This window comes from Symphalangus syndactylus, chromosome 10, assembly GCF_028878055.3.
Source record: "Symphalangus syndactylus isolate Jambi chromosome 10, NHGRI_mSymSyn1-v2.1_pri, whole genome shotgun sequence".
Taxonomy (NCBI): domain Eukaryota; kingdom Metazoa; phylum Chordata; class Mammalia; order Primates; family Hylobatidae; genus Symphalangus; species Symphalangus syndactylus.
In genome coordinates, this window is record NC_072432.2 from 55,152,876 (window position 1) to 55,165,995 (window position 13,120).

At 36.6% G+C, this 13,120-nt stretch overlaps 1 protein-coding gene across 8 annotated transcripts in view; it reads left to right on the plus strand.

Moving 5' to 3' along the window:
• Positions 1–9,543, plus strand: part of LIN54 (lin-54 DREAM MuvB core complex component) — a 90,268-nt gene extending 80,725 nt beyond the window's left edge. For all 8 annotated transcript variants that reach the window (XM_055297149.2, XM_055297150.2, XM_055297147.2 and 5 more), the window contains 2 exons: positions 4,098–4,300; positions 6,912–9,543. In XM_055297149.2, the coding sequence (XP_055153124.1) occupies positions 4,098–4,300; positions 6,912–7,113 (405 nt within the window). In that variant the 3' untranslated portion in view covers positions 7,114–9,543. The remainder of the gene's footprint in view (positions 1–4,097; positions 4,301–6,911) is intronic.
• Positions 9,544–13,120: the final 3,577 nt, after the last annotated feature.

Here is a 13,120-nt window from a genome sequence, read left to right on the forward strand (position 1 = left end):
AGGGTACAGTCTGGAAATTAAAGGATTATCTTGACCAAAATGCTGGTTATGCCCACTCAAAGAGCACACTGCTCTGTGGAAAACCAAAGTATGTTAAGAAGTTTGCTTTGTGAGCATAAAAATAGGAAAGGAGGATCTGGCATTCTGCTGGGTGAGGTTACTGGTCATGGTAGGCGATTGTCTCCATTTTCACTGTTTCGTTGTTCCACTGAGCCGGTTATTTTTACTTATGGGTCATGCGTCTTCTCTGGAAGATGTAGTTGAAACTCTGCTCTGACAAATGCCATGTAAATCTTCCCCTTCTTGCTTTAGACACAGTACTATATAGTTTTATTTTAGAAGCTTATGTGTAACAATCTAGTGATTGAGATTAACCCTAAGTCACCGTAATTGGTTTCTTGGTATGCCTGAAACTCTTTACTGAGAGTCTTTTGGGTGGTTGAGTTATACTGTTGGCTCTTCTCATACTCTCATATATTTTCATTCTTTCTTATTCTCAGAGAATTAATTAATTAGTTTATTTATTTATTGGCAGAAAGCCTAGCTTTGCACTTGCTGAAAGTTTGCCCTGCCACAGGAGCGTGTCCTCAGGTTCAGTGCCCTCTCCCATACAGCATGTGTCACATTAAAGATTTTGTGTATTGCATTCTCCGTGTAATGAATTCTTTCCTAATCTACTTATTTACAAAGTCAAATACTCCTCTCAGGAAGTAAAGTAGAATAGGGAATAGGAGAGTAACATCTTGTGAGTTCTGCAGATGATATGAATGAAAATTGCATAGAGAGACAAGTTTTTTGTTGTTGTTGTTATTTTGTTTTTGAGACGGAGTCCCGCCCTGTCGCCCAGACCGGAGTGCAGTGGTGCAATCTTGGCTCACTGTAATCTCCGTCTCCTGGGTTCAAGCGATTCTCCTGCCTCAGCTTCCCAAGTAGGTGGGATTACAAGTGCCTGCCACCATGCCCAGGTAATTTTTGTATTGTTTGTTTTTAGTAGAGACAAGGTCTCACCATGTTGGCCTGGTTGGTCTCAAACTCAAGTGATCCACCCACCCATCAGCCTCCCAAAGTGTTGGGATTACAGGCATAAGCCACTGTCAGAAGTTATTTTTTAAACTGTCTTAACATCTCCAAATCCAACAAGCCAGTTTCATCCAGTGTTGGAATCTTTTTTAGTCTTTCTTCTTTTGAATACCTGATGAAATAGTTGGCTTATGTTTAGAAGCCATATCATACAAAAGTTGTCATGAATACGTAAAAATTAACACTTCTTTTCAGAACATGGAAATTTATGTAAAGTCGGATCAGAAGGGCAAAGCGACCCTTTCATGTATATGGCCTTGAACAATCAGTACATGCTGGGCATATGAAATTCAGACATATAGGAACTAACCATTTAATTGAACTGGTTAACGATCTGTGAATTAATAGAAGTAGAAAAGGTACTGGACTGGTTTAAAAGTTAGAAGAGACAGCCCTGCCCTACCTATTCTAATGAAATTTTGTCAGGACAGATACACTGTCTAGTAACAAATTTATCATTCCAAAAGTTATGTACCAAAAAATGGAGAAACTTAGAATATACTAAACTATGAATAGCAGCGGCTAATTGGCTGTAAATTAGCTGTGGGCTTATCTGACATTTTGTGTTGAATTGTTCTTTTGACACCTTGTTCTTCAGCTGAATTGGCTTTTTAATCCTGTTGGTTTGCATCTGGACAACACATTCATGTTTCCTTTCAATGCCTGTAGGCTTGTTGATTGGATGAATGGCTACCCACCTTATTTCATGGTTGTGTCTTTTCTTGTGGCCATTTTCCTCCCCTCCACATCTTTTTTTTATGTACAGGGGAAGTTAAATTCGCCAAGCTAAGTATCATTGTAATTTCTCCATCCTGAGCTCCGGTTAGACACTATTAATGTCTTTCCTATGGTTCTTAAAATATAAAGATAATTTTTAAAAAACAAATATATATATATATATATATATATATATATATATATATATATATATATAATCTAAATTACTATTATTGGTATGTTTTCCCCACTCTGAGGTCAGGAATTTTCTCTCTTCATCACTAGATGCTTATTAAGTATTGCTTTAGTTAGATTCCCAGTCAGGCTCACAGTAACCCAGTTAACACAAACTTATATCCATTTTTTCCTTTGGTAAATGGAATTTATTGGTGTCTTATAAGAAAGGAGCAGAGTAAATGTGTTTATAATGCAGCCCGTTTATCTTGCTAGGTGCTATAGAGAGAAAGGACAGTTTTATTTATTTATATAGACATGAGTTCATTGAAGAAAATGCAGCTAACAAAAACATACTCAAATTCGTTAGAAATCAGGGAAATATACACTAAAGAACAGTGAAATCTCACTTTATCACCCCCACCATCAGATTATACATTTTTTTTTTTTTTTTTTGAGATGGAGTTTCATTCTTGTTGCCTAGGCTGGAGTGCAATGGCACGATCTCGGCTCACCGCAACCTCTGCCTCCTGGGTTCAAGCGATTCTCCTGCCTCAGCCTCCAGAGTAGCTGAGATTACAGGCATGTGGCACCAAGCCTGGTTAATTTTTTTTTTTTTTTTTTTAAGGAGAGACGGGGTTTCTCCGTGTTGGTCAGGCTGGTCTTGAACTCCCGACCTCAGGTGATCCTCCCACCTTGGCCTCCCAAAGAGCTGGGATTACAGGCGTGAGCCACCGCGCCTGGCATAAAATGTTAAAAGGAGTTATAATATCCATTGTTGGAGGGAATGTGGGAAAGCCTTCATTTACACATTGCTGGTGAGATGTGAGGTATTACAGCCTTTTGAAAAAGCAATGTGGCTACATCTCTTAAAATTAAAATACACAGGCCGGGTGCGGTGGCTCACGTCTGTAATCCCAGCACTTTGGGAGGCCGAGGCGGGCGAATCACGAGGTCAGGAGGTCGGGACCATCCTGGCTAACATGGTGAAACCCCGTCTCTACTAAAAATACAAAAAAAATTAGCCAGGCGTGGTGGCGGGCGCCTGTAGTCCCAGCTACTCGGGAGGCTGAGGCAGGAGAATGGCGTGAACCCAGGAGGCGGAGCTTGCAGTGAGCTGAGATCGCGCCACTGCACTCCAGCCTGGGCGACCAGAGCGAGACTCTGTCTCAAAAAAAAAAAAAAAATTAAAATACACAGACCTGTTAACCAGTGAGCCCAATTCTAGAAATCTAACTCAGAGAAATAAAAAGCATAATGTATAACAAAAAAATCTTTTTATGCATCATTTGTGGTACCTAAGAACTGGAAACAAAAACACCGATCAATAGGGAAATGAATGCCCAATAAAATTGACACATCATACCAGGGATTTACACCTAGCTGTTAAATAGAATGAATTCAAGCTATGCCAGATGACTTTGGAGGGATTCCATGAGTTGTAAGAAAAGCAAGATGCAGAAAAGCAAATAATATGATTTTGAAAAACTAAAAAATGAAAGTTCTATATTTGTATATATACATAAGGTCTAGGATTTTATATATACTTACATTTGACATATTTTTACATGAAAATATATATTTATATAAAATGTAAAATACACACTAGTTTCATATGGGTTATTGAAGGGTTTGGGGAATCTGAAGTCCCTCCCTAACTCCCTCTTCAGATTAAAAATAGCATAATAGAATAATAAAAATAGCATCTATGAAATCCCTTTAATGTGAAATTGTATACATATGCATAAATGGGAGGTCATCTACATGTTAATGATGATTTGATTGAGGTGGCTGGATTCTGGATGACCTTTATTTTTGATATTTTAGTATATCGTTCATGTTTATGAAAAACATATGTAACTCATACCTGAAGAAAATCTGTATTCCTAGTGGGGGAAAACTGACATGGAAGGACACAGCCACAAACGTCATACAGCCACTGTCAGACTTAAGAATACCTAACCTAGCTAGCCACATGTGTAGTTAGTTTGTCAGCCAGAGATGCTTCCATCTAATCTTATCAGTTGACCAGGTAATGCTATTAGCTGTTGATTTGATTGTGGCATCTACTTATAGTAATGTATTTTGGTTTTGATTTGCAAACTTTTCTTTTGTAAATCTTTTAGGCAAAAATAATGTGTTCCTCAATATGCAAATGTATTGGCTGTAAGAATTTTGAAGAAAGCCCGGAAAGGAAGACATTGATGCACTTGGCAGATGCAGCTGAAGTAAGGGTACAGCAACAAACAGCAGCCAAGACGAAGTTATCCTCTCAAATTTCAGACTTGCTTACTAGGCCAACACCAGCTTTAAATAGTGGAGGCGGAAAGTAAGTCAGTATTTTAATCTTTTTATAGTATTTCCCAAATACTCACTTTTGGTAAAGTTTCTTTTCAGAGGGCAAAGTTGAGTTTATACTTTTGGTTGTTGCAAACCTGATTTTTGCATTTTCTTTTCATCTTTAGTTACTTGTAAAGGAATTTAAAGGTAACAAAAACCACTGCCAGATTATTGTACAGTTTGAAAATGCACGGTAATGATTTAGTCCACTGTGCTTAATTTCTGTCTATTAAGATGAAGTAATTATGTAATTTGAGGAACTCCAAAGAAAACCAGATGTTCATATGTCTCGCTGAACGTGTAATTATGTTTTTGCATTTTCTTACCTTCTCTTGCCTCTTCCATTTCTTGGAGCACTTTCCCCATCCTATTGGACCACCCATCACACTGTAATAGTGCAGCTCCTTATTGTTATCTCTTTTATCTGTTGAGCTCTGGAGTAGAAAAGCTTGACCTCTAAAGTCAGGTAGACTTGAGTTTATACTATCTGTGCTACTTAGTAGTTTGTGAATCTCTTTGAGCCTCAGTTTTCTTATCCTTAAAATAGCCTATACCGGGTGGCTGTGAGGAATAAGGCATGTCTATAATATCTCCAGTGTTTGTCAAGACCTGATAAAACATAGTTTGTGATTTGGACTGGACTGGTATTAGAAAGTTTGTTAGAGGTTCATCTGAGGAATTATTAAATGGAATGAGCCTTGCAAATGGCATATTATTTAAAATGCCTAAGTAGGCCAGGCACGGTGGCTCACACCTATAATCCTAGCACTTTGGGAGGCCGAGGTGGGCGGATCACATGAGGTCAGGAGTTTGAGACCAGCCTGGCCAACATGGTGAAACCCCATCTCTACTAAAAATACAAAAAATTAGCCGGGCGTGGTGGTGTGCGCCTGTAATCCCAGCTACTCGGGGCTGACGCAGGAGAATCGCTTGAGCCTGGGAGGCAGAGGTTGCAGTGAGCCGAGATCACCCAATTGCACTCCAGCTTGGGCAACGAGAGCAAACTCCGTCTCCAAAATAAAATGCCTAAGTTGAAGATGAGATCCAGTGCTTATAAAAATAAGGCTTTTTTGTACAAAATATTTAAGATAGTAGTTTTTTGGTTTTTTGTTTTGTTTTCTTTTTTAGATAGAGTCTTACTCTGTTGCCCAGGCTGGTGTGCAGTGTCATGATCTCAGCTCACTATTATCTCTGCCTCCTGGGTTTAAGCAATTCTCCTGCCTCAGCCTCCTAAGTAGCTGGGATTACAGGCATACACCACCACGCCCAGCTAAATTTATCTATTTTTAGTAGAGATGAGGTCTCACCATGTTGGCCAGCCTGGTCTTGAACTGACCTCAGGTGATCTGCCCATCTCAGCCTCCCAAAGTGCTGGGATTACAGGCATGAGCCACTGTGCCTGGCCTTAAGATATTAGTTCTAAAGAACTCTTATGACTGGAATATAAACAGCAAATGGTTTTTGACTGAATAAAGTGGAAATGGTCAGGCACCTTAATGAGGCTTATAACCTGGGATTCTTTCTGGTCTTTAGAGTACTGAATCTAATCTCCACATGGAGATTAAAGATACTGCCACAGTAAAATATTTATAATTAATTTTTAAAATTGGGACGATGTTAATGAAAACAATAATAAAATTATAATTATAATCAAAACTACATATTAGAAACTTGTATAAAAAAAGTTATGCTAGCATGTTAACAAGCTTATTTCAAGTGACCAAAACCTTAAATTAATATTTTCTAGTTTAAAGTGCTTGTTTGTATATTAAAGATTCCTATACAGCTGCATGGCAGCCTGAATTCTCAATTACCCTCTCTTACCATAGTGAGCTTTAATTTCAGACTTCATTATTTAGTATCCTTCTTGTTAGTGACCGCTTGCTCACAGGTTGTTGAGTTAGTGGTTAGATTATGTTGACTTGAGTTGGCTGCAAATATAGCAAGCCTCACGATGGGTTGCTCCAGTTTAACACTCAATAGCTCAGGTCTTTATGAATGCAACTCTGTGTATAGAACAACGTTTGGTTTCACCATTTTGTTTTGTTGTGATAGAACGATGCAGAATTTTGGAATGTTCTCTACAAACAGTATCAGTGACTATGGTAAAGTGCTTTATTTTTCATTTTGCCCAAGAGATAGTGCTGTCAATTCCTAATATGATTTATTCAATCAGCAACTATTCATGTAGCGTCTCTATGCATGCACTATTCTAGGCACTGGAGCAACAGCAGTAAATAAAACTTGAACTTATGGAGCGTACATTCATGATTTGGGAGGATTTTAGTTAAAGAAATTCTAGTCTTCATGTAGACTATTATCTTTTAGTTAACCACATAACCTTGCCTAGGTAATAAGTAACGTGTTTTATGTTAAATGTTAAATTTCCTGAACAATATTCTTACAATATGTGAATAAAACCAAATTTAACTTTTTAAAGCCCTTTTTAGGATATGCTTGTGCTCATTGTGTAAATTGTGATGCTCATCCTGCTGGTGAATTGTGAAAGTGTCAGTAGAGATTTCCAGATGAAAGAATGTTATCCACTTTTGTTGTTATTTAACACCACCATCATCTTTCTCTTTCAAAAATCATTTCAGATTGCCATTTACATTTGTAACTAAGGAAGTAGCTGAAGCCACATGTAATTGCCTCCTTGCCCAGGCAGAGCAGGCAGACAAGAAGGGAAAATCAAAGGCAGCAGCGGAACGGATGATACTTGAGGAATTCGGACGATGTTTGATGAGTGTCATCAACTCTGCAGGAAAGGCAAAAAGTGACCCTTGTGCCATGAATTGCTAACTCTTGCACAAAAGACTGATAAATGGAACTGTACAGAAAATTTAAGGTGCAGGGACACTTGATTTTCTGGAAGAAAAACAATTACTGTATTTTAATTCAGTCCTTGTTTTAAAAGACCTGAAATTATAATACTGAAGGAGAAGAAATTTTAAATGAGGAAATTAGTACATTTTAAATCTTAGTTAAATCTGCTTATGCCCCTTCTAAATTGAATTTTTCTTTATTCTATAGATTTTTTAATTTGCTTGGGTTTCTTAAGAATTAGATGTTCTCTTTCTCTGATACCTTTGACAAAAAATGTTTATAAATTCATATAATTTATGTATGGTGTTGTATGACTTTGTTAGTGGAAAAGCCAAAGCAGCAGTAGTTAGCACCCATTCTTTGGGACTTGATCTAGAATATGTGCAGACAGAATGTTACATAAACAAATTCTTACGAAACACATTCAAATGACATTTTGTATTTAGAAAAGGACTATCATTTAAAGAAAAAGCAGCCTTTTAGGGCAGATTCTGGAATAATATCCTGTTGTCACTTTGGGAATGTCAGAAGGGGAAACAATCCCCAGGCACACTTTAAAAATTTTAAAAAGTTATTTAAAAAAACATATAAAATATTAAAGGACAGTAAATAATTCTCAGAGGATGGGCAATGTGTTTCTATAATAAGGAAAGGCTAACAGATGCTCTGGGCTGTCTCCATTTTCTTTCAAAGAGGTGGTATGTATTTGAAGTAATAAATTGTCAAAGTGATTACTGGGTACTACTAAAATGACAGGTGGATATAAATAGAAGTAAACATTATGTAGTGATAATATAGAACCTCACATAGTAATCAAGTATAAAATTTGACATGGGTGGAGAAACAAAGAATAGGGAAGCTGCAAAAGATGAATTTAGAGAAGTTTTCATGTATACAATCAATTATTTTTACAGACTTTTTTTTTTTTTTTTTTTTTTTTTTTTTTTTTTTGAGACGGAGTCTCGCTGTGTACCCCAGGCTGGAGTGCAATGGTGTGATCTCAGCTCACTGCAATGCCTCTGCCTCCCAGGTTGAAGCGATTCTCCTGCCTCAGCCTCCCGAGTAGCTGGGACTACAGCTGCATGCCACCATGCCCGGCTAATTTTTTGTATTTTTAGTAGAGACGGGGTTTCACTGTGTTAGCCAGGATGGTCTTGATCTCCTGATCTCGTGATCTGCCCGCCTCGGCCTCCCAAAGTGCTGGGATTACAGGCATGAGCCACCGTGCCCGGCCCTTTTTATAGACTTTTGAACTAAGAGGTTTCAAATCAAATCGCAACTCTTACTTGATTTACAGAGATGGGCCTCCTAACAAAATTTTCAAAATTGTAGTGGGATTTCTTTTTATAAGGGAAGTTTAATATGGCATTATTTTCAGCCAGTGATTTGGAAGGTCTGTTTTCCTATAATTACTAAAATAACCTAAATCATTTTCAGTAATTCAAAAACTCTATGAATTTAAGAGCCTGTTGTGACAGGACTCTTGATTTTATGACAAGAAAAAACCATGTTGGAATTCAGGCATTTTGTTAGGTACCTTAATCGTCAGTAATTAGTATATGATTATTGCATTTCCTACAAGGACTCTATAGTTGTATGTATTAAGTTTGTAAATATGTTCATATGAACACGCAAGATATAGGCGGCAATAGAAATTAAGTAATCCAAAAGAGGATTCCGTTATTCACTAAAGTATCTTCCTTTTAAATTTGGATTTATAAAATCATAGTGCAGTAACTTTAAATGTAGATAGTTCAAACATTCTTAGCACCTCAATCTAGTATGTTTAATTAAAATTTGTATAAATGTAAATTAGTGTAAGAGGGTAAAATAATAATCAAGTTATTTTTCAAAAGATTGCAATAAGTTTTTGGTCTAAAATTAAACTTTGTTCATTTTGTACATACTCTGTGTTAATTCTAATTGCACCTTTGTGATGTGTATTTATATAAAGTGTGCAGAAAATGTTCGTGAAATTTTGATTACAATTGTAGATTATGTATGATGGCATTGCTTACGAATGTTTTGCTTGTAAAAAAATTTCAAGGTGCAATCAAATGCTACTAGTTTTTCTGATTTTCAAAAATCTATCTAAAATATTAAGCCTTTTCCTTCCTGTGTAGTACTTACTAAACAACTTTTTGTATTCAGGCATTTGCATCAAATTGCTGAACAAGATGAACAGCCACATTAATTCAATGATTTTAATTCAATGATTTTAAAAGACTATTTGGGGAGGGTTGGGTATATAATTTTTTAGCTCTATTTACATCCCAAAGTAGAAAGATTAAATTTATATTTACTAGAGCTATTCAAAAAATACACTTTTCTATATTGTAAAAACAGGACAGCAAAGTAAATCATACAGAAAATAAACATTTATACTATTCTGTAAAAAAAAAAAAAGGTTTTGCATTTTTTCTTTAGTTTAATAACTTTATTAACCATTTAATATGCAAGAAACCTTTTAAATTATCTGAAGTAAATTTGACATTACTTCTGAAAACACACAACTAAAAAATTCTATCATTTTGCTCAGTTATTACTAACATAAATTGCTTTGAAATGAGAATATGTCTTCTCTTTTTTCCCACTGTTTAAGAGCAGAAACTTAGCCGGGCATGGTGGCTCACACCTGTAATCCCAGCACTTTGGGGGGCCAAGGTGGGTGAATCACTGGAGTCCAGGAGTTCTAGACCAGCCCAGGCAACATGGTGAAACCCTGTCTCTACTAAAAATATAAAAAAATTAACTGGGTGTGGTGGCGCACGCCTGCAGTCCTCGCTACTTTGGAGGCTGAGGTGGGAGGATTGCCTGAGCCTGGGGAGGTTGAGGCTGTAGTGAGTCAAAATTACACCACTGCACTCCAGCCTGGCAATCAGAGTGAGACCTTGTCTCAAAAACAAAAACAAAAATACCCAGAAAATCAATCTACTCTGTCTTTTAATGTGAGATGTTCTTATGATAGCTCTCTTTCTTAGTTTCCTTTTTTCTGAAGCACTAAACACAACCTGTAGGTCTTATCTCTGGGGTCTGGGAAACAGAACCTTAATGTTACAGGTACAAAAGCAAACAGAGTGATCAGTTCCCCATTTTCTGGTAGTGGACAACTGACATTTTTTCAATCTTATGTAAAATATGAATAAAAATAATTTTAGAAAAGTTATCTATTTTTATTGTTCTGTAACACAAATAGTTAAGAAAATGAATACTTGTTATGTAAATGAAGCTTCACAGCAGGACCTCCGGCCATAACTTTGATCATATTGTATCTCTTAAGCATTTTATATAGGAATTCTGGTGTGGCCACCCAAAGCAGAAGGGAAGGCCATCAACTAAAAATCCCTTACTATTGGACTTATTTTCATCATGTAAATTACTTAAGGCTTTTCTTGTTAGGGCTTCTTGAATGCACATTTTGTCATTATCTGTAGACCAAAGGTGAGCTTTTTTTTTAATCCATGTGATTTTATGAGTTGAAAGCTGTATTTTTTTAATTAAAAATTTCCTTCTAAATGGCAAATTTTGTGAGAGCATTTAAGACACTCTTAGTTTCTATTCAAAAGCAATAAGAAAATAAGTATATTTAGGGTAATGTTTATTATAAGGTCACAGGAACTTTATGAAACTGTCATTTATCATACTGGCATATGAAATCTGGTCATAACATTATAAAAAGAATACATCATGACCAAGTAGGGTTTATCCTGGGAATAAAAGTTGATCCAATGTTTTAAAAAAGACATAGTTCACTGTATCAGTATACAAATAAGAAAAGCTAAATGATCATCTCAAAAGTTGCAGAAAATGACTGTGGATATAGGAAAAACTACTAAATTATACATTTTCTTGTTTGTTTGTTTCTTGAGACGGAGTCTCACTCTGTCGCCCAGGCTGGAGTGCAGTGGTGCAATCTCAGCTCACTGCACCCTCTGCCTCCTGGTTCAAGCAATTCTCATGTCTCAGTCTCCCGAGTAGCTGGGATTACAGGCACGCGCCACCATGCCTGGCTAATTTTGTATTTTTAGTAGTAATGACGTTTCACTACATTGGTCAAGCTAGTCTCCAACTCCTGACCTCAGGTGATCCACCCGCCTTGGCCTCCCAAAGTGCTGGGATTACAGGCATAAGCCACCGTGCCCGGCCACTATATGCTTCTTTAAGAGGGTAAATATTATGGTTATGTGAATTTTATCTCAAAAATTGTTTGTTTTACCCAAAAGGTGCAGGAAAAAGTATCTGGTAAAATTCAACAGCCACATATGATTCAATAAACAAAAAAAATAAAGTCTTCAGAGAACTAAGACTAAACCTGATAAAGACTATTTACAAAAAAAGCCTACAGCTAACATACAACTGGTGAAGAATGCTTTTCTTTAAGACTGGGAGCAAGGCATTCTTATTCAACAATGTAGCTCACTGTGCAATAAGGCAGGTGGGAAAAAGGCCCACAGATTGGAAATAAATAAATAAGACTTTGATGATATGAATGCCTACGTAGAAAAATCAAAGAATCTCAGAACTACTAGAATAAGTGAATTTAGCAAAATCAGTATGCAAAAGTTGACTGTACTTCTACATAGTAGCAATGAATGTTTAGAAACAAATTTTTAAATCACCACTTACAGACTTCAGAAAACATGAAATCTAACAAAAATATGTAAGATCTGTGCTGAAAAGTAAAAAACTGATAAAAAAAAGTCAAAGAACCTAAAAAAAAGAAGATAGACCATGTTTCATGGGTTAGAAGATTCTATTATTGTCAATTCTCTCCACATTGATCTATAGATTCAACACAACTTCAGTCAAAATCCCAGCAGGAATTTTTACAGAAATCAACAAGCTGATGACAAAACTTATATGGACAGGGAAAACCAGAACAGCCAAAACATTTTTGAAAAAAGAACAAAGTTGGAGAACTCCCACCTAATTTCAAGACAGATAAAACTAGAGTAATTAAGACTATGGTAGTGGATAGATCCTATTAACAGTGGAAGAGAATAGAGACCCCATATATATAGTTGGTTTTTTATAATTGTATGAAAGTAATTCAACGGGGATAGTTTTTTAAACAAATGGGGCTGGCATATCCATATGTAAAAATATGAACTTCATGGCTGGGTACAGTGGCTCATGCCTGTAATCCCAGCACTTTGGGAGGCCGAGGCGGGTGGATCACTTAAGGTCAAGAGTTCAGACCATCCTGGCCAACAAGGCAAAACCCCAACTCTACTAAAAACACAAAAATTAGCCGGCCGTGGTAGCACACATTTGTAGTCTCAGCTACTCAGGAGGCAAAGGAATCACTTGAACCTGGGAGGTGGAGTTGCAGTGAGCCAAGATCGTGTCACTGCACTCCAGCCTGGGCAAAAGAGTGAGACTCAGTCTCAAAAAAAAAAGCACCTCAACTCATATACCAAAGTTAACTGAGAATGAATCATAGCTTACACGTAAGGCCTAAAACTACTAAATATTGAGAAGAAAACCTAAGAAAAATCTGTGACCTTGAGTTAGGCAAAGATTTTAGATACGAAACTAAGATTCCCAAAAAGAAAAAAATGGAAAAACTGGACTTATCAAAATTAATTACATCTGCTTTTCAGAAGACACTGTTAAGAATATAAAAAAAGCCACAGACTGAGAAAAAAATAATTGCAAAACACATCTGATAATGCACTTATATCCAGAATATGTAACTAATGCTCAGTAAGAAAAGAGCCAGTCTTCCAAAATACGAACAAAAGACTTGAACAGACATTTCACCTAAGAAGATACACCATGGCAAATAAGCATATGAAAAGGTGCTCCACATCATTGGTTATTAGGAAAATACAAGTGTAAACTACAATGAAATAGCACTAGACAACTATTAGAATGTCTACTTGAAAACAGACCAAAATCCTGACAATACCAAGTGCTAAGAAAGAAGTACAGCAATGGGAACATTGATATATTGCTGGCCAGAATGCAAAACGATAGTCAC